This window comes from Macaca thibetana, chromosome 9, assembly GCF_024542745.1.
Source record: "Macaca thibetana thibetana isolate TM-01 chromosome 9, ASM2454274v1, whole genome shotgun sequence".
Classification (NCBI taxonomy): Eukaryota; Metazoa; Chordata; class Mammalia; order Primates; family Cercopithecidae; genus Macaca; species Macaca thibetana.
Genome location: NC_065586.1, coordinates 128,292,787 through 128,313,380, shown reverse-complemented (window position 1 = coordinate 128,313,380; position 20,594 = coordinate 128,292,787). Strand labels below are relative to the sequence as shown.

Sequence of the window (20,594 nt, the reverse complement as noted above, 5' to 3'; positions counted from 1 at the left end):
AGACGCCCAAGTCACTACGAGGAAGGGTGGCCTGGTCCCTGCGAGGGCCCAGAGGCGCCGTGTGCTCGGTGGAAGTCTGGTGATGTCAGGGACGGGTGTGGGGGAGGGACAGGCTCGGGGGAAGGACAGGTGTGGGGGAGGGACAGGCTCGGGGGAGGGACAGGTGTGGGGGTTTGTGTAAGTGCATTTGGGGCACATGACATGGTGGTGCACCTTGTCCTTCTCCGAGACACTGGTGGGGTCTGGGTGCTGTCTGGTTCCCTAGATCACCCCCCACACTGGGGCAGAGCAGGAGATGCTGGTGTGGGGGACGTCAGCTCCCCTATCTGGGCCAGAGGGAGCCCCAGGAAGGAAATGCTGAGGGCCCAGGGCCACCTCCAGGGCTGCTGCCTGGGCTCTGCACAGCTTAATGAGAAGCCCAGGGTCAGAGACGGGCCCGCCTGTGGCCCCCCGAGACCATGGCAGGAAATGCTCCATCACCATCGGTGCGTGGGCAGGGGCCAGAGAACTGGCGGCATGAGGTGAGTCCCTGGCCCTCTGTGCTCGTCGGCCAACAGCGAGTGCCCAGTGACTGTGGCCAGGCCCTGCTCTTGGGGTGAGGACAACCATCTGGGAGCGTCTACACACACTTTTTGAGGCACAGCATGTGCCAGCACTGCAGTCACGACCTTAGGGGGCTCAGGTCAGAGCCTCGCAGCTGCCCGGCCTTGAGTGCTGGGCCTGCGTCTGTGGGCAGCGCCCACCCGGGTGGCAGTGGTGTGTGCTTCGCTGCCACACACTCCCGTGCATGCTGCCCAGCCTTCTGGGGCAGCTCGGGCTGTCCAGTGAGAATGTGTGGGGGGCCCCCTCTGCCCTGCCCTGGCTGTCGGCTGCCCTGCCGGTCCTCTTCCCTCTGAGAGGTTGAGCTCCTCCCTGCCATTCAGGGGAGAAGAGCTGCGGCTGCAGGAGTTGGACCAGCCCACAGCCAGCCGGGCCCCGCCTCTGCAGAAATGGCATGGGGGAGAGGCGATGGGGCCTTCCACGCACAGGCGGCTTCAAACCCAGACGTCTTTAATGGGCCCGATTCACATCAGAGGAGGGTGACTGCCTGTCCAGGCGGTGGGTGGCATGCACAGGTTCCTGGGTACAGTGTCCTCAGTGTACAAAGCTGCTACTAAGAAGCCTACGGAAATACACAATCTGTAACAAGAGCAGTGTCTTCCTAAAGGATTGCAGAACTTCCCCGGACGAGGGCTACTATGAAAGCTTAGGTGTGGGCCTCGGGGTGTGTAAAAGGAACCCTCCACGGGCAGGGCTGCGTGGCACCAGGTTCTGATGGGTCTCTGAAGTCTCAGCAGCTGTGCCAGGCAGGAGGGCTCTGCTCCCACTCTCCTCCCTGGCCCGCGACGGGCACAGGCCTCCAAGGAGCGGCTGCAGGCGTGCGGGGCTCTGTGAGGCAGTGACTGGTGGTGGGGAGGTGGCAAACGCCCACCAGGCAGGACTCAGCCCCTTGCCGGTTCGCCAAGAAGCCCAGTGTCCAGCTGCTCCCGTACTCTGTGAGCCCGGCAGGTTCCCTGTCCCCATGCCAGGCCCAGCGGGCACTGGGGTGCCTGGGCTCAGGCTGCCGGCACCATCCCTGCCATGTGGTACCACCTCACCCTGGCAGTGACATCTCCCCAGGTTCAGCCCTTCTCTCGAGGGGCTCTTGGCAGCAGGACCTGGGACCCCACAAGGAGAGCCTGTGGGGAGGGGGAAGGCAAGACCGCCAAGCACCTTTGAGAAACTTCTACCAAAGAAAACGCTAAAGGGGGGGTGAGTGCCCTGGGGCCCCCGCGGCCTCGGGTGGGGCCAGCACGGTTCACAGGGCCAGTCCTGGGCGTCTAGGAGAGAGAGGTGATGTTGGAGCGGCCACCGGGCGGTGCCATGATCTTCTGCGCTGTGCGTCGGGCGATGTGGTCATCAGCCTGAGACCCTGAAGAAAGGGCACAGGTGGGCAGGGAGAATGGGGCAGGGGCAGGGTCCCTTCTATTCAAGGCGAGAGGCAGAGTCAGTGGCTGTGTCAGTGGGGCCAGGACCGTGGAGCCCCTGCACGCCTGCCACCACAAGAAGGCCAAGCGGATGAGGTGCCTGGCAGGTCTCCCATCCCTGAGGCCCAGGGTGCAGGTGAGGCTGCTTGGGAGATCCTAAGAGCCGCGGGGACTGCAGGCTCCAGCTGACCCTGCAGGAAGCCCTTCCTGTCCCGAGAGGAGCCCAGGCCAGTCCTGCCTCGTCCCTGCTGTGGGCCCCGGGTGATGAAAGGCTGCCCCTGGCCTCTCAGTGCTGGGTTCTCAGGGACCTGCCCCCAGGCCTGAGTCCCCAGGAGGTGAGCAGGGCTTTGCTGTCACCGCCCCGGGCTGGGAGAATGCACCAGAAGCACCGCTAGGAGCCCAGAGGCCGAACCCTGGCAGCCTGAGCCCTCCCAAGCATTCTCGCATGTCCCTCCGGGGCCCCAGGACACAGCTCAGATCCCTCCCTTGTGCCTCAAGCTTGGTTCTGGGGCCAGCTAGGTGGGGACCTGGATTCCACATGATCCTGAGGTCCTCGTCAAGGCCCCTCACCTCCCCTGAGGCTGGAACCACACTCACTCCTGGGCCCCGTGTGACAGCCCCACCCCAGTGCCACTCTCTTCAAGGTGGGGGTTCATCACAGCTGCCCTGGGCAGACAGTGGGCAGGAGTGGCCTCCCCACACCCCTAGCAGCATCTCCTGCCCCAGCCCCCAGCTGGCTGCCTGATGTGTGCAGCCCCTCTGGGTACGGGCTGGTCCCTGGTACCTGAGCCCCCAGGGCCCCTCAGGATGCTCCAGCAGAGCCCCTCACCCCACCTGGTGCCCCAGGCCCAACTCACCAGATAGGCTGAACCCCGACTGGTGTAGGTTGCGCACAGGAGGGACTGAGATCTTGCCTGGGCAGGACGCGCGGGCCTGAGCACCACTCCCTGGCTTGGCAGGCACCATCACCTCATGGACGGGCCCGTCATACAGCCCACGGGGCACACCATGGATCTCTGCCAGCTGCGGGGGTGTGGGGCCAGAGATGGGGCATGAGGGGCCGAGCATGGGCAGCTGGAGGGCTGGGCCTGCTCTGCGCCTCTCCAGTGCCAGCTTCAGGAATTTGGGGCTGCCCTGGGGGGGTGTTCACCCCATGTTCACACATGCCTCCCTCCTTGCAGTCCTCCCCACGCATGTATAATGCCCTCCTGCGACCCCACCTACACGTGTGTGCACATGTCTCTCCCCTCAGGCTTACCAACACAGGTGCACACGCTCATCCTCCCTCCGAGGTCCCACGTGCACTTCTGCGTGCACAGACACCACTGCGAGTGTCCCTGTGCGTGTGAAGCACCTGGTGGTCCGGGCAGACCACACCGGCTGCACTGTCGGACACGGATGATCTCGGGCAAACGTGGTGTCACCACAGTGAGAGACCGGAAGGCCAGGGGAGGGGCTCCCATGGCTGAGCTCCTGAGAGCCCGTGTGGAGAGGAGCACACACCCCAGGCCACATTTGTCCAAGGGGAATCCCAGAAGGACCCACGCTAAGGCCCAACTGGCAGCTCCCAGGGGAGGTCAATGTCTGCTCACTTTACGTCTGTATTTTATCTAACAACCATGGATGACTCGGGTGGGACTCAGCTGCCCTTCACAGGCGCTTGCAGAGCTGATCCAGGGCCTGAAGCTCCCAGCACCACGGGGGCCTCCCCTGCCATATTTTGGGAGCAGGCTCTGCTCCACGTAGACCCACCAGGGCCCTGGGCAAGCAGCGGCCCCGCTCCATCTTCCTGACCCCTCCGGGGGCCAGGCCAGGCTGACCAGGGGTGCATTCTGGGCCCAGAACTCGGCGCCCACCCGCCTGCCTGCACAACACCCTCGCGGGTGCCGCCCTACCCTGTTGCGAGCTTTGATCCTCTTGTAGACGAAGTCCGGGAATGTCTTCCGAGGGATGAAGCGGCCCGCCCCCGGGGTGACAAACATCTTCCCGTCCTCCAGCACCACTCGGCCCTGACTTATGACCATGGCGGGCGCTCCCCGGCACTCCACTCCCTCGAAAACGTTATACTCCACGTTCTGGGGAGAGAGGCCCGAGGGTCCAGTGCCTCCACGCTGGCGCCCAACAGTCCCATCCCCACGGAGCCGCTGGAGCACTGCGGCCGCCCAGTGTGCCTGCACTGAGCCCCTAGCGAGATGCTGGGACTTAGGGGTTGGAACTATGTTCCCCTCAGCCTACAGACCTCGTTTCTGAGTCCCATGTTTCTCTCGAGGACAACGGGGACAGGCGTGGGCAGGCAGGGAGGATCACTTCCCCCTTGGCTTGGCAGGTGCACACGGCACCGCTCTGCCCTGGCCTCCTCCATGGCACAAGGGGACCACAGATGCAGCTGTCACGCAGCGAAGTGACGTGGACAGGGCCCAATTCAGTGCCTGGCCTGGGACACGCTGTGTGGACGGCCCTGGGATGGCTAAGTCCACTGCTGCTGCCACATGGGCCTCTGTCCTGCGCCTCTCCTGGGAAGGCTGCCTCGGGGCCAGCTCCACAAAGGCCAGCCCTGACTTACAGCTGCCTTCTCTTACCAGATTGTGGCTCTTAGCAGAGATGATCCTGGTGGCCTTGGGGTTCCATATGACCAGGTCAGCGTCAGAGCCCACAGCCACTCGTCCCTTCCTTGGGTAAAAATTGAAGATTTTGGCAGCATTTGTACTGGTCACCGCGACAAACTCATTCTCGTCCATCTTCCCAGAGGCCTGAGGAACAAGAAGCCTGAGCTGAGGGTGACGGGTGGGGCTGGGGTGGGGCTCAACGAGGACAGACGCTGGGCCACCAGGACCCCGCAAGGATGGATGCCAGGCCACCGGGCCCCCGTGAGGACAGACGCTGGGCCACCGGGTCCCCACAAGGAGAGACGCTGGGCCACTGGGCCCCCCACAAGGATGGATACCAGGACACCAGGACCCTGCAAGGATGGATGCCAGGCCACCGGGCCCCTGTGAGGACAGACGCTGGGCCACCGGGTCCCCCACAAGGTTGGACAGCAGGACACGGGGCCTCTGGAAGGTTGGATGCTGGGCTGCTGGGGCCCCACAAAGATGGATACCAAGCCCCCACGAAGACGGGCACTAGAGTGCCACGCAGGCAGCCAAGATCAGGACAGGGCTCCAGCCACGGCCCTCGCCATGGCAACACTCGGGGGGTAAGAACGCCTGCCAGGCTGCACTGGGGAATTAGCCCATCTCAGTGACGCCCGCTGGTCTGCCCCTTCCTGCACGAAGCTTTTCTGCGTTCACTTTGTGGGTAAAGCTTCAATGTCGATACCCGTGTGCCCTGAAGGACTCGACAGTCTCCCTGGGGAGCCCTGGAGGCTGGGGAGGCAGGCAGCTGAGGGAAGGAGCTCAGTTGCTGGGCGAGGTGGGGCTGAGGATGTGGGAGGGCCCAGGATGGGGAGGGGACCAAGGGGTGGGGCTGAGGATGCGGGAGGGCCCAGGATGGGGAGGTGGGGCTGAGGATGCGGGAGGGCCCAGGATGGGGAGGTGGGGCTGAGGATGCGGGAGGGCCCAGGATGGGGAGGGGACCAAGGGGTGGGGCTGAGGATGTGGGAGGGCCCAGGATGGGGAGGTGGGGCTGAGGATGTGGGAGGGCCCAGGATGGGGAGGTGGGGCTGAGGATGTGGGAGGGCCCAGGATGGGGCGATAGGTCCTGAGGGCATTGCAGGCGGAGCACTAACGTCACAGCGTGGAGCCCCCATGCTGACCCCTGGGCAAACCCAGTGTCCAGGCAACACTAGAGTCAGCTGGGAGTGGGGGGGCTACCAGCTGCCCCTGTTGCTGTTGGAGTCTCATCTGGAGGGGCCAGAACCACGTGTCTGAGGCGCCCTGGGTGGAGGATCTGCCACCCCGGAGCCGTGTGCTCTGATCTGTTTCACGAGTGTGCACTGGTTAGGTGGGTTCCCTTCTGACCAGCCGTCAGAATCCCGCCCACAGCCGCTCCCCAGACCGTGCCCTGACCAGGTCTGTGCTCACCACACATTTCTCCCAGACCACCGACATGCGCTCCTCAATGCCGTTGGTGCCCTCGGGGATCAGCGTGAAGTTGTCCTTGCCCACGGCCTTCTGGGCAGTGGTGAAGGTGCAGTGGGCACTGCCTGTCACCTGGAGGTCCCCACTGGAAACAAGCCAGGGTCAGAGGGGCCCAGGGGTCCTGGCCTTCCTGAGCCGGCAGAAGCCAGGTCAGCTCCAGCCCCCTTGGCCAGCACAACCGCAGGGGCTAGAGGTCATCTGAGTGGCTCTCGCTGGGCAAAGCTGGTGCCTCTGTGCAGGGGAGCAGGGACTGGTTCCTGCCAGGGGAGCCCCAGCTGGGACCAAAGGGCTCAGACTTCCCCCACCCGCCACTGTCTGGGCTGCCCCACGAGAGCCGTGGGAGAGGCCTGGGGTGTCAGGGCCACCAGTGGGCCACAGCCTTGGCAGGGTGTGCAGCGCGCAGCCAATCTGGGGCCACCTGGAGCGGCTGCTTACCTGGACAGCAGGCAGGTGAGGTGGTCTGCCGTGGTGGGGTCTGGGTTGACGGGGGGTGACGTGACGAAGGCTGCGGCCTTGGCCCAGTTCTTGCTCCAGTAGTGAGAACCGTCGGTGCCCAGGCTGGCAGTGATGGGCTCCCCAAACACGACCACCCCTGGAGCATGAGGCCCATGAGAGGTGCTCCGCTGACCACCTGCACCCCATGGAGCCCCGAGCACTGCTGCTGCTGACACCCCCGACTGCCCCTCACTTTCTTGGCCTCAGACAGCTTGTCCCCTGTCTAGAGTCCCTGGCCATGGGCAGGAGGGCAGAGGCCTGGGTCCTGGACAGACGTGGTTGGCCCTGGGGGTCCTTTCTCTGCCCACATCCCACCCCAGGACCCCGGGCACTCCAGCGGGGCCAAGGCGTGCCTGTGGGCCTCAGTGAGGCACAGTGAGCTGCATGGAGGCTGACTGGCCTGGGGTGCCCTGGTCATGGCCTCACCAGGGTTCCAGCTCACAGCTGAAGCAGCTCCCACCAGTTGGTGGGTGAGAAATGCTCCCAGGTGGGGTGGGGCACCCCCCGAGAAGAGCCTGGTGGGTGGGGTACCCCTGAGAAGGGCCTGGCCTGCTGCCCCAAAGCTGCTTGGTGTCCTGAGTGAGGCCCAGGCCTTGCCCCTGCAGACCCCCGTTCACCTGCGCACCTCAGAGTCCTTTTCCCAGTTAACTGAGCGGATTTCAGTTTCAACCCTCGCTGCAGGAAACACAAAGAAGGGCACCGCCCCCCCCCTTCCCTGCGCCAGGGACCTGCACAGCCCCAGGCAGGCCCAGAAAACAAGGTTTCAGGACTCAGTGGGGACAGCAAGAGGAGGAGAAACCAGACCAGACCCAGAGGCCTTCTTGGGGATGCCCCCTCATTTACCTGGGTTCTGCACCTGGATCCTTGGCCATCTCCAGCCCCAGTGATTGCTGGACCTCCCTGGACCCTCTGAGCCCAGTAGCCTCTGGGGGACCCCACAGTCAAGCCCCTGCCAATCACAGCTCTGTGTGCCCCCCCACCCACCCTGCATCCCCGGGTCTAAGGCTCTGCAGTGCCAGGCTCCAAATGGCTGGCAATCTGTGGGCAGGTAGCTCCCCGGCTCTGAACACAGCAAATACTAATATGGGGGGCCCTCCTTGGTGGAACTGGATTTCTCAGACACTCCTCATCTCCTCATCATTCCATCCCCGCCACAGCCCCACTGGAAACAGGGTAAGCAGCTCCAAGTTTGGCCTCAGGGCCCTGGTGAGCAGCTGCCGCTCCAACGAGACTGGAAACTCAGCCCCACCCCGACGCAGGGACTCAGGTCCAGCCCCCACCCCAACGCAGGGACTCAGGTCCAGCCCCCCCGGTCCAATGCAGGGACTCAGGGCCCTGGTGAGCAGCTGCCGCTCCAACGAGGCTGGAAACTCAGCCCCACCCCGATGCAGGGACTCAGGGCACCTGCATCTCTCCAGGGCTGCACCCAGGAGGCCGAGACCATGGCCCCCCGGCATCAGAGGCGGGACTGGGTGCTCACCTCTGCGCTTGGCCTGGGCGATGGCGTCGGCCGCCCCCTTGCTCATCACCTTGGTGATGTACAGTGGGCAGTTGGCCTGCTTGGCGATGGTGACAGCTCGGTACACCGCCTCAGCCTCCACCTGGGGACGAGGTGGGAAGGATCAGGCCACACGAGGGCTCTAGACCAGTGTGGGCAATGGGGATGCCCAGGGGTCACCCATGGGATCCCAGGCTCAGGGCAGCCTAGTAGGAGCGCCCCAGCCTTGGGCTCAGTGCCTGGGTCTGCCCAAACCACGTTCTGGTCCTCGGGTACAGGCTGTAGGGTGGTGGAGCTCGGGTACAGGCTATAGGGTGGTGGAGGGGGGATTCATGCCTCCCAGATGAGGTCAGGGCGAGCACAGTGGCAGGGCCAGGAGCCCAGGGCCAGAGTCAGCACAGCCCCAGGCAGCAGCGGTCTGGGCAGAGTTCGCTCGGGTGTGCCGTGGTGCCCTGGGATCTTACCTCCTCAGGGTGGCTGAGCACGTGGCCCTCGGGGCCAGTGATGCCAAGCTCCAGCAACCGCTTCTGCTCCTAAAGAAACCAACAGGATGCCTTGCTCCAGCACTGAAGGGAGCCTGGGCCTTGGATGCTAATCCCAAGGCTGGGAGGCCCCATTCCCCAAGTGGTCCTGGACCCTCAGGCCTCCCAGAATTTGCCAGCCAGAGAACTCAGAATAGAGGGTGGAGGGGCTTGGAGAGGCGCGATTCCTGATCCCTGAGTTACCAAGGAGAGGACAGCTTGGATAGGGGAAGTGGCTTGCCCCAGGCTGCAGAGCTCCTTACTGATGGCGCCAAGACTCCACCCCGCCTCCACCGTGCCCATCATGCTGACTCCCCCAGCGGGGGCATGTGTGGGGGTGCACACAGGCGGGGAGGGCTCTGCAGGTCAGGAATGGGCAACCACTCCTTCCTCCAGCACTGCCCTTCCGTGGCGATGTGCACTACAGCGCCTGCTCGTGTCAGGCAAGACATGGTCCTGGCCAGGAGACGCAGCCCCAGTACCGAGGCTCCCTCCCGCTGTATGTGGAGCATCTGCTGGACCCAGGACGACCTCCTGACGGTGCAGCCGGGGCCTGGCCTTGGGCCACAGAAGTGTCTGTGATGCCCCGATGCCCTCGCAGCTGGACGGGTGGATGAGGACACTGGGGACCCCCCACGTGCCCCTGCCCGAGTGCCACCACCTTCCTGTAGCGCTCAGGAGGTGGGCAGAACCCGTCCCATCCCAAGAAGTCTCACTGTGGGTTTGCAGTGTCAGGGAGGTGTGTCCTGTGTAGTGACCCCCACTGAGGTCCCACAGGGATGGGGTGGCCCACTCTCTGAACTCCATCTGTACCCGTGGGTGCCTGAGCTGGAGGGGAAACAAGGTGCGGGGCCCAGGGGCCTGGGGGATCGGCGGCACCGCACGTGGGCTCCGGCCCTCCCCAGCCCAATGGGATGTGTCTGAAGGATGTGGCCCTGTCAACATGGGTGCCCTTGGCTGGAAGGAAGGTGGCAACCCAAACCCCAGAGGGGACACCACTCCACAGGGGGGGCCTGGATCCATGGGGCTGACACTTTGGTTTTGAGGTATTTGGATAAGAAGTGTGGATCGAGGAGAAGCTGTTTTAAGGCCTCAAAGCTCCCCACCCCCGCCCAGTCTAACTCACTGGTTGACCTTTGACTCAGGGTAAGCTGTGACCCTCCCTCAAGGTTGTGTGGGATTCTGTGCTGATGTCTGCGTAACATGAAGGTCACCCTCAGACCCCCGCCCCGCCCCACGGCAGCCCCTGCCACACCAGCAGCCCTGCCCCACAGCACCTCCTCCACGATGTCCCCGTTCTCAGCGTGCACCTGGGCCAAGGCCCCCAGGTCCCGGATGATGCTGAAGATCTCGTACATCTGGGAAGAGAAGTGGTGGGTCCTGGGCAGGACTGCGCCTGTGCCAGCAGCGGCCTGGGACACACCTGCCCACTCCCTTCTCCATGCCTGCCCTTACCTGGCTGTCGCTGCACTGGCACCGGTCCTTGTATGCCATGAAGACCAGGAAGGAGTTCACACCTGGAGAAGAGGTGGGGATCAGAGGCTCAGCCATCACCAATCAGACAACCCGAGGAGGCTCTGCTGCTCCCTGCCCACTGGAGGGTCTTGGGCCCCTCTCCCGCAGTGCTTCCATGGATAGCTTGCCAGCCATGCGAGCAGACCTCTGCTTCCACGCACATACCAGCCAGCTGGGAAGTGAGGCGAGGCAGCCCTCACTTGCCTGCTCCTGTGCTCCGGGTTAAAAACTGATTGTCCACCCAGTGGCAAATGCAGGTGAGAACCCCTCACACCCGTCCAGCAGACCCCCGTTACTGGAAGAGCCACTGTGCCTGGGCTCTCGGACTGAGTTCCACTGGCCCCCCACTGGAATTGCGGCCTGGGCTGCGCTGCCCTGGTGACCTCCATTCTAGCCGACCAGCACATCCAGCACCTGCCTGTGGGGCCTTGGAGCCCCGCTTGCCATGCCTGGCTCATGGTGCAGGCTTGTGGGACCGCCCAGATCTCAGGGCTGGGCCCTTAGGACGAGCAGAAGGACCAGGGGCTGCCTCTGACGTTGGGGCCCAAACAGGAAGAGGGCTGAGCTCTCCTGTTTCCTGGACAGCCAGAGCCCATCCACCTCCCCTGGGACTTGGGACCTGTGTGGGGACCCGCCTGGGCCTGGAGGCAGGATCCCAACCTCCCAGCCCATGGCACCCCCCTCCTGGCTAGGTGGAAAGTGCTAGTGTGACCCGCTAAGGCACGCTGGGGAAACCGAGTCAGCCTGTGTCCCACAAGCCATCCCTCTAGGTAGCAACCTGCATGTGACCTGGCATCTGGGGCCTGCCCCCAAGTGTCTGATGAAGGTGATGGGATGTGGGGCTGTCCCCGCAACACCACCCCGTGGGCACAGGACCTACAACTCCTGCGTGGCTCTCAGGCAGCAGAGGCCCCAGCAGTGCCCCCGCAGGGTGAGGGGAGGTGCAGGCCCTGCTTCCACCTCCGCTCTGAGACACGAGGCCACAGGCCTCCCAGGTCCACTCACAGAAAAGCATGGGTGGCAGAGCAGCTGCTTGGAGTGAGGCCCAGGGACCGAGGACTGACGGGCTCCACCAGCCCCCGGGCAGGGAGGTGAGGGAATCCTGACACCAAGGGGTACCTGTGTGATGACCATCACCCTCTGGGGAATGGGAACCCAGAGGAATGGCCTTGAAGAAATGCCCCTGCCTCCTTCAGGTCCATAGGGCCTGACAGCCTCCTGGGCTTGCTCGGACCCCATCCCGCCCCCACCTCCAGGCCGGAAGCTGTGGGCTGGACTCAGATTAGGAGAGATCAGTTATAATCAGATATGACACTTGTCAAACCCACTATGAAACTCTGATGTGGTTTTCGCTTCAGGGTTTTCTTGTGGGGAAAATGTTAAACTTGTTTATAGACTGATCTGTTTTAGCATAGATGACAACAAAAAGATACGGATTTAAAGGGTCTCCCTCTGAAAGGATCCCCAAATGCTAGGAGATGGGGAACTGCTGCTCTTCCACCCTGGGCAGCCTCTTTTCTAAGAAACCAGGGACCTGCTGTATCTTGTCATCGGGAGGATAATTCCAGGGTGGGTCCCTTGGATTGGGAAAGAGAAGGCCTCTTGGTCTAGAGCCTCTGAAGGTGGGATGGGCCTTCAAATGGCTTTTCTCCAACTTTGACTCAAACCTGGACACCGGCCCCTGGGGAAGATCAGCACCACCAGCAGGACACAGGGGCAGGGCAGAGGCCCCTCCGCCAGGCTCCATGCCCGCCCTCCAGCCCCTCCAGCCACCCTCACCCTTCTCCTTGACCAGGGCCTCCAGCTCCTCCTTGATGCTCTCGTGCCAGCGGGTGATGTCCACGTGCAGGGAGTAGTCGCAGCAGGCCGCACTGTCCGCCCGCTCCCGCCACTGCTCGTAGGCTGACAGCAGGCTCACACCCGTGTCGGGGAAGACATGGTCCACTGTGAAGGCAGCATGGTCAGCAGCTTCCCCCACCGGTCCCCGGTTCCCACCTCTGCCTCCTCCATGGGAGATTGTTTCATGTTCCCAAGAGACCAGAGGACCATTTGAGGGAGACACAGCAGAGGCCACCGGCCTCTGAGAGAGGATGACGCTGTCACGAACCTGTTCTGTCGCTTTGTTCAAAGAGGAACCTTCTGACCCAAGTCCCCCAGCCACCCTCTGAACACAGAAGGGAGAGGGGAGAGAGGAAGAGCCTCACCCCAAACCACCCCACCCCACTCCCACATCGCACCTGGAGGAGCGCCAGAGGTCAGGGCTATGCCTGCCTCCAGCTCCTGTCTCAGCCTGGGTGAGGCACCCCCAGGGCCAGACAGGGCCAGTGTGCTGTCCAAGGTGCTGGGCCCCGTCTCTCAGAGCCTTCCTAGAATAGTGGGAGCTGGGCTGGTTTCCCGAGTGCCCCACTGGCTCCACAAGACTTGAAAGGGGCCATCCTGCCCCCCGCACGTAGCCATCGTGCTGCTGCCCCACCAACCACACACCCAAGGCCCCAACACTGCTCACTGGCCTCTCCTGGTGCAGCCAGGAGAAAGCTCCAAGCCAGGTGGTCTGACAGGAAGGCACGCCCACCAGGGATGCCTTCCTCCAGCACAGCCCTCCCTCCGGCCCCTACGCAACCCAACAGGATGAAGTGGGCACCCACCCTCGCTGCAGCCACCCACAGTGCCACCCACAGTGCCAGCCACAGTGCCACCCACAGTGCCAGCCACAGTGCCACCCACAGTGCCAGCCACAGTGCCACCCACAGTGCCAGCCACAGTGCCACCCACAGTGCCACCCACAGTGCCAGCCTGGGCCCGCAGGCAGAGGAAGACAGAGGCAGGACAGAGGCCAGCCTCGTGTCTGTGGTGTTTCTCTGTCTTCGTGGGGACCCACAGCTGGCCGGGTGCCTTGGCACTGGCACAAAGCAGGTGGTCTCGACTGTGCAGACGTCCTGACCGGCTTGGGCCGCCACCCGAAGGGCGTGAGCAGTGGCCAGTCTCCTCAGACTGCAAGGTGGGCTGCTGGTTTTCCCTCCCTTTGTGGCTGAGTAAACCAAACCAAGCTGTGACCTGGCAATGGCTAAGTGTCCCTGTGAGGCGTCTCAGGGTCCTCAGAGCTGCCCTCCCTGGCACGCCAGGGACACAAAGCAACTTACGTGCATTAACTCACACATGACTCACAAGCCTGTGTGTTTTACAGGTCAACGAAGTGTGGCTTGTAAAAGCCAGCTGAGTTATCTGGAGTCACATCGCTAGAAAACTATAGAACCAGGTTCAGCTAGGCCCCTCAGACCCATTCTCAACCACAGCAGTGATGTCTGCACCAGACGGACGCAGCGGAGAGAATGGCACCCAAGGCCACGCAGTGTGGTCAGGGTCTAGGCTCTGGGGCCTCATCCTGGCTCCTGAGCTCACTATGTGCTCATGGTGGGCAGGTGGACTCCCCCCACCCGCCTGTTAAACTGGGCTTAGCTGAGAGGGTTTTAGGAGGAGAGCATGTGAGCCGATGGGTGTCAGGATAGAGCCCGTGCCGGGCACGCAGCCAGCACTACAGAAATAGCAACTCTGGTTATTTTTTGATGGGATAATAATGAGCATTGCTTTTATCTTTTTTCTAAAAATACAGCCTCCATCCTTTACTCTTCTTGACATGAGCAAGAACCTTCCACATATCAAGCTTCCGAGGCATGTGGCTCAAGGTCAAACATGTATCTGGCATTTCAGAAAGCACGACCCATCCCCTTGCCCAAGGCATTTGAGTTTTCCAAACCCCAGCTCTGGGCCAGCTACTAGTGCCCAGGAAAGAACGAGTGGACACACGTCAGTCCACTGATTTCCCGTCCTGGAAATCCCAGGAGCATTCCAGAGCTGGCCACGCAGAAACACCCAGGGCGAGACACAGGCATGAGAAAGGCACTCCAGGTTCGCAGACAGATGCAATAAAGGCACCTTTAGATGACACTCCTCCCACACACACCTGGCCAGAGGGAGGGCGGCACATGCTGGCTGCCCCCTGTAGAGGAGGAGACCCAGACACTCACAGATCATGGTGGTTCCTCCTGCTAGCGCTGCCTTGGTGCCCTGACAGAAGTCGTCAGCCGGGGTCATGCCCAGGACGGGCATCTGCAGCCTTGTGTGGACGTCAACGCCACCGGGAAGCACCATCAGGCCGTGGGCGTCAATGGTCTTGATGCCCCCAGGGACGAGGAGGTTTTCTCCGATTTGTCTGAAAGCAGCGGAGATTTCACTGGTTACAGTGAGCCCAGGTCAGAGCCCAAACGGGCCTCCAGCAACGCCGCAGAGCTGAAGTGTTTGCGTGAGCTGCAGACCCCGGGGAAAAGGCCAGCACGGCCGGCCACTCACTGGACCAGCTCCTCGGGAGTGCCAGGGAGCAAAGCATCCCTCAGCACAGCTCAGGACAGTCACTGCGGGGTCTAGCCTCGCGCAGACGCCACGCCCTGTGGTCTTCCACTCAGGTCCCTGGTTGCTACTTTTTTGACTACAGGAGGGAGCGGCTTGACAGACAGAAGCAGATGCGCTAACAGGTGTGGGCACCAGTATTTAGGAAGCACCTGCTGTGAGCCAGGCACAGTACTAAGTGCCATGATGAACAAAGAAACATGGAAGCTGGCGTCCTGCTTTTGCCCTACAGCCACCTGACATGCCTCTGCCCTCACCGAAGGCCGGGGCTCTGACAGTGGCCACCAGGTTACTGCTGCCAAGGATGGGTTTGGAAAAGAAGAAACCTCTCCCATGGATTTCACCCAGAAGTCGATGCCTGGATACCATGTGACCAGTGTGTACACATGAGCTGGGGATGTATTTTCAACTGCCTGGATACCATGTGACCAGTGTGTACACACGAGCTGGGAACTTATTTTCAACTGCCTGGATACCATGTGACCAGTGTGTACACATGAGCTGGGGACTTATTTTCAACTGCCTGGATACCATGTGACCAGTACATACACACAAGAGCTGGAAATGTATTTTCGGCAGAAACTTACTTTATCAAGCCATCTTCCACGTGCACATCAGCGTAAAAGGACTGGTCATCATTCACGATCCTCCCACCTCTGATCAGAAGGCGGTCACTCTATTTGGAACAACAAACGGTAATTTTTCTCCAAACTGAGTTACTCAGCAACACCCTTCGTGCAACTCCTTTCTCTGGAATTATGATTGAAACATTCAGGCAAAATTTCTAGGTGTAAAAACAAGCACGAAAGCCTGCAGTGGTTTACTATTTTCCCCAAAAAGTGGCACCAGGTACTCAAAACCAGTTGCCCCTGGAAGCGCCACACACACCCCAGAGCTGCTGCCCAGGCCTCACTGAGGGCAAAGCCCGTGTTGGTGGAAGTGTGGCATTGCCACAGGTCATATTTATATCTTCTAATTTACCATCGGATTAAGGAGCCCCAGCCTGAGGTAGGAGGTGAACGCTGTCTCATGGCCTCCTGTGCAGCCTCAGGGATCCTGCTCTCCTCCACCAGTCTTCCACCCACGTGGGACCTGATAGAGCTGGGCTTTGGTTCCACCCAAACACTGCAGACCAGTGTTGGTGCCAGGAGGTGGAGGCAGAGCAGCGCCCCCACAGGCATGGTCCCCACCCCAGGAGGCTGCCTCCCACTGAGGGGAGACCACCGGCAGCAAAAACACACATGCACACAGACAGTGACGAATGCGCAGAGCACAGTGAGGGCGCCATGGCAGGGCCATGAGACAGGGGCTGGGAGAAGGACCTCTGGGGCGGGGGTGGCTGATACAGGGGCAAGGCGGATATGGTGAGCATTCCAGCCAGGAAGCAGCTTGGCCCTGGGGCAGGAAAGGGCTTGAGCTGCCATCAGCAGACCTGGGAGGAGGCCGAGGTGTGGAACCTTCTGGTGGGGTAGTGGTGCCAGAGGCAGGTTGGTGCCCAGAGCTTGGCAGGGGCAGGATGTGTAAGCCTGGGGACTCCATGGCTGCCCCTGACTGAGGCCCTTAAGCAAGTTTCAATCCTAGTTTGATTGATGTTTTAAAGAGATCACCTTGGCTGCTGTGTTAGAAAGTAGATTGTGATGTTTAACAATGGAAGCAGGATCATTGCTGGAGTGATGTCTGAGTGAGATGAGGGGCTCTGGGACAGGACTATGGGAAGGGATGGGAGGAGAGTGGATTCCAGAGAGGCTGGGAGTCAGGAGGGCAGGACCTGCTGATCAAGAGGCCATGGGGGTGATGGGGAAGAGATGGGGTGACCTCAGGTTCCAGTGCAGCTTGGACGCACTCCTAGTGGGGCACAGAGCGTCAGGCTGGTGAGGCCGGCTCTCAGTGGGTCAGCCCTGGCAGCACAGAGCTGTGGCATTAGGCAGGGATTGACTCCAGTGCTCGGCAGTCATAAATCCCCCTCTAAGAATCCTACCAGATGGCCGGGAAGCAGAAGATTAGGCAGAAAGTGGGGTGTCACTGATGGGACTCTGCATGACCGTCAGAGGTGAAGATCTGACCTCAGTGGAGAATGTGGGAGAGAAACACAAAAAAGGAGCAAAAGGAGGTGAAGGAGGACACACACACACGCGCTGGACTTGGCAGCGCTTTTCCCTCCACTGTCTCGCGTGCGCCTCAGCACGCCCGACGACTGACCACGCAGGACTGACCATCTGCATTTAACAGGGAGGTCCAGCTGTCTGCCCTGGGTTTCCAGGGCCCACCCATAGGTGGCCAGGGTCCTAGCCCGGGGCTGCAGCCTTCACACACCATCAGTCTGAAGCCAAGAGCATTAAACTGAAGCGCACAATTTGTAAAACTCTCGGAATGAGAAGGAGTTCATTATCTAGTAGCCCCATTACAGGATTCTGCTGACATCTAACTGTGAGGCTGTATTTTCAGGATCCCAGTGACTTGTAAACCACTACCCCGTAGTCTACAAACGGCTGGCAGACTATGCCACAGGCCAGACCTAATCCTCTACCTATCTTCATGCAGCCCTAGGCTAAGAATGGTTCTCGTATATTCACTGAAAACAATAAAAAGAGTATATCATGACTCATAAAAATTCTACGAAATTCACACTGCAGCATTCACAGATAAACTTTTGTTGGAACACATTGGTGCCCACTGACTTCCTAAGTGTCCAGGACTGCTTTCCTGGCAGGGTCAAGCAGCCGCGACAGGAACAGTGTGGTCCACAAAGCTGACAACATTTATTCTCGGGCAGGTTGTGGAAGAAGTTTTAGACCCTTGGTCTACAGAGCTGTCCATTCCCAGCTGCTGCACCTCTCCTCCTCCTCCTCCTGCCCAGTCCCGGCTGAGCGCCAGGCCCAGCCCTGACCCCGCACCACCATGCATTTGGAGCCTCTGTAGCCGAATCAGGCCCTGGCTGCCTTCCCGGAGCTGTCCCTCCTCTTCACTTTCCACCCCTCCCAGGGGACCCATGCATTTTCAAGGAAGCCCTAGAAAACGCAACCGGGCAGAGGGAGGCTTGAGGAGACGTGTGGTCTGGGCGCTCTGCTCACAGACACCCAAGTGTTCAGGCACCCACACTCAGGCTGGGTTTGGACCCCGGAAGAGACACAGCTGGGGGGTGGGGCCATGCTCTTCTAACTGCGCTCAACCAGATGAGGGTGAAAGTTCCCTGGAAGCAGCTGCCCCCCCGCACTGACATGGATGCCTGACCTGCCCTGGGAAGGGGTCCTCCTGCCACCCCCAAACTCGACCCCCACATGCCAGCTGGCTGGCAGGATCTCCTGCATCAAGACCAGACCCAGCCGGGCAGAACCCTCTGAAAGCAGCAGTCTGGAGAGGGGAGGGCTCCTTCCTCCCTCAGCGTCTCGGGGAGTGGAGCCCACAGCCCACGGCTTGAGCTAATCCAGAGGTCAGACCCCACGGCCCTCCCGCCAAGGCCAAGTCCAGAGTCGGGTCTGGGACCCCATGGACTCCCCCGCCCAGGTGCTGCCGGGTCCCGAAGCCTCCCTTCCTCCCACCCCCATCTCCCGCCTCCCGAGTGGGGAGGCTTTGTTTCTGGCAGAGCGGGACCTCCCGCGCCGGTGCGTGTGGGTGTTGGGGAGGGGTCTCCGCTCTCGGAGGCTCGGGGGCTGCCGGGGCGCCCGGCCAGTGGCCCGTGACCGCTCGCTTTCCTTGGAGTCGCTGAACCCCGGTTAGTGGAGGGTTCGGGGCCACCAGGGACTCCGGCCAGAGCGGCTGGGGCTGAATCGCTTTGTCTCGGACAAAGGGCTCCCGACGCGGCGCCAGTGCGTCCAAGGGGCGGGCGGCCCACGGGCTGTGCCGGGAACGGCATCTCCCCGCGCCCCGGACCAGCCCGGGCCAACAAAGGACCGCGTCCGCCCGCCTCGCCGGCCCGGCCGCCGCGGGAGAAAGGAGCCTCCAGCGCTCCGAGGGACAGGCCGCCCGGCCCCGGGGTCTCCCCGGGCTCAGCCGAGGCTCCCGGAAGCCGGCAGGGCCGGGCCTGGGCGCCCCGCTCCGTAAGGGGTTCTGCGCGGCGCTCGCGGGGACTCTCGGACCCTGGAGCTTCGTGAAGAAGCCGGGCAGGGAAGGGCGGGCGCCGGGACGGGCCAGACGCGAAGGCAGAGCCCCCCCAACGCGCGAGGCCAGGAGGGTCCGCCCCGCGTTCAGGCCCCACTCCGGGCGGCGGGCAGGGGGCGGCGGGCAGGGGGCGCCGGGCGAAGCGGGGCCGGGCTCACCGTGATCCGGGGGATGCTTTTCTTGCCCTGGAAGGACATCCTGCTCCTGGGGGTCTCTGGCAGGGGCGGCACGAGCAGGGGCGGGCGGGGGACGCGTCAGCCGGGACGCGTGCGTGTGGGCGGCGGGAGACAGACTGCGAGCGCGCGGGGCCGCAAGGCTCCGTTCCGGTCCCGCCCCCGCTGGCCCCGCCCCCGCCCCGGCTCCGCCCCCGGCAGGCCCCGCCCCCGGCAGGCCCCGCTCCGCCCATGAGCCCCGCCCCCGCCCTCAGCCCCTCCTTCGCTTTAAGCCCCGCCCCGGCCCCCCCAACTCCCCCAACTCACCGCCCAGCGTAGCGGGGGCGGCCGCAGGGTCTGATCTCTGCATCCCGGGCCCCCGCACGGACCCGCGGACAAGGGCTGGGTGGGAATTTCAACCTGCTGCGGCTGTGTGCGGAGTTTACACCCCGGGGAGACGAGGGGGAGAGTCCGGACACGTCCTGCCAGGCCCCGCCCGCGCCCCCGCTGCCCTCCAGCGCGAAACCCAGCTCCCGGGAGACGCGAGGCGCCCAAGGCCCCGGGAGTCCCAGCCAGTCAGCCCCGGGCGGCGGCGCTCTGGGAGCCGCACCGGTCCAGGAAGGCGCCTTGGCCAAAGCCGGCTCCTTCGCGGATGACCCGGGCCAGGGTCTGAGCGCCAGGCTGTGACCCCGCGAGGCTGTTCCACGCCGGCCGCGAGAGACGGAGGGCAGGAGTGGGGGCGCGAGTCGGAGAGACACGGAGACAGCGAGACAGAAGGAGGCGCTCGCGCTCCCCAGGGACCGGGACCCGGTGGCGGGCGGGGCCTCAGGGGGTCGCAGGACCCAGAAGGCTCAGGACCTTTGTGGAGAGGGAGGCCCCGCAGAGGGGAGCGGGTGAGCCCCACGCCCGGCGTCCTCCGGGTGCGAGGGTCTCGGGGAGTCCGGGCCCGGGCCCGCGGCCACTACCTGCTGGGGGTCACGGGCCTGGGTCACGCCGGGCTGCCCTCGGGGACGTGCTGCGGCCGTTGAGGGGTCTCCGCAGTGCTGGCCCGACCGCTCCGAGTCGTCGCGCGCCCCGCAGACCGGCTCCCCAACCCGAGGGCCCCGGCGGCCGCCGCCCAGCGCGTCCAGCGGCAGCGTCTTGCTCTCGAAGGCGTCCTCCACGCAGCGGAACACGCAGCCGAGCTTGGGCCGGGCCAGAAGCCTCGCGGGCTCCTGAGGCTGCCGCGCGGTCATGGCAGGAGCGGGCGACAGGATCCGGTCTCGGAGCCTCCTGCAGCGACGTCTGCGCTGCAGGTGCACTGGGCGGCCCTGGCGGCCGCGCCCTCTCCCCGCCTCCTGCCGCCCGGCGCGGAGCTGGCGCTGTCCACGTAGCGGGTGCTGAACGCCCCATTCTGGCCCCTGGGCGCTCGCTTCGTCCCAGCCACGCGTGGCTGGTCGCCCTCCGAACATGGTGGGCGCTGGGAAGACCGGGCAGGGAGCGCACACTGGAGAAACCGCTACAGGAATCCCGACCACATTTTCAGACCCCTTGGGCCGTCCCACGACAGACAAGAAGGCCCCGACTCCGAAACCCTGGGCGAGCGTGGAGGGCTGGATGGGGGGTACCTGCCCACGCAAACTGCTGCTGATCTCCCTTAAAGCCGAGTTAGAGGCTTGGGGTGAGACAGGGGTGAGGGGACTATGCTGTCACTCCATCTTTCACTCTACCCAGCCTGCAACGGCTGAATTTGAACCCAGAGACTTCGGGCCTTTGCGTTGTTAGCGCAGTCCGCACTTCAAAGCCAGAGTTCGGACACTGAGTCACCTCGAGTACTGGCGGGGCCT

General features: G+C 63.0%; 1 protein-coding gene across 1 annotated transcript in view; it reads right to left on the bottom strand.

The window, feature by feature from the left end:
* Positions 1-1,016: 1,016 nt before the first annotated feature.
* Positions 1,017-20,594, bottom strand: part of DPYSL4 (dihydropyrimidinase like 4) — a 50,370-nt gene continuing 30,792 nt past the window's right edge. The window contains exons 2-15 of the mRNA XM_050805501.1: positions 18,775-18,822; positions 15,106-15,194; positions 14,140-14,324; positions 11,894-12,058; positions 10,055-10,116; positions 9,877-9,957; positions 8,543-8,611; positions 8,061-8,181; positions 6,521-6,677; positions 6,029-6,170; positions 4,586-4,756; positions 3,902-4,081; positions 2,864-3,029; positions 1,017-1,951 (exon numbers count right to left, since the gene is read on the bottom strand). Coding sequence (XP_050661458.1) covers positions 1,860-1,951; positions 2,864-3,029; positions 3,902-4,081; positions 4,586-4,756; positions 6,029-6,170; positions 6,521-6,677; positions 8,061-8,181; positions 8,543-8,611; positions 9,877-9,957; positions 10,055-10,116; positions 11,894-12,058; positions 14,140-14,324; positions 15,106-15,194; positions 18,775-18,813 — 1,719 coding nt within the window. The 5' untranslated portion in view covers positions 18,814-18,822 and the 3' untranslated portion in view covers positions 1,017-1,859. The remainder of the gene's footprint in view (positions 1,952-2,863; positions 3,030-3,901; positions 4,082-4,585; positions 4,757-6,028; positions 6,171-6,520; positions 6,678-8,060; positions 8,182-8,542; positions 8,612-9,876; positions 9,958-10,054; positions 10,117-11,893; positions 12,059-14,139; positions 14,325-15,105; positions 15,195-18,774; positions 18,823-20,594) is intronic.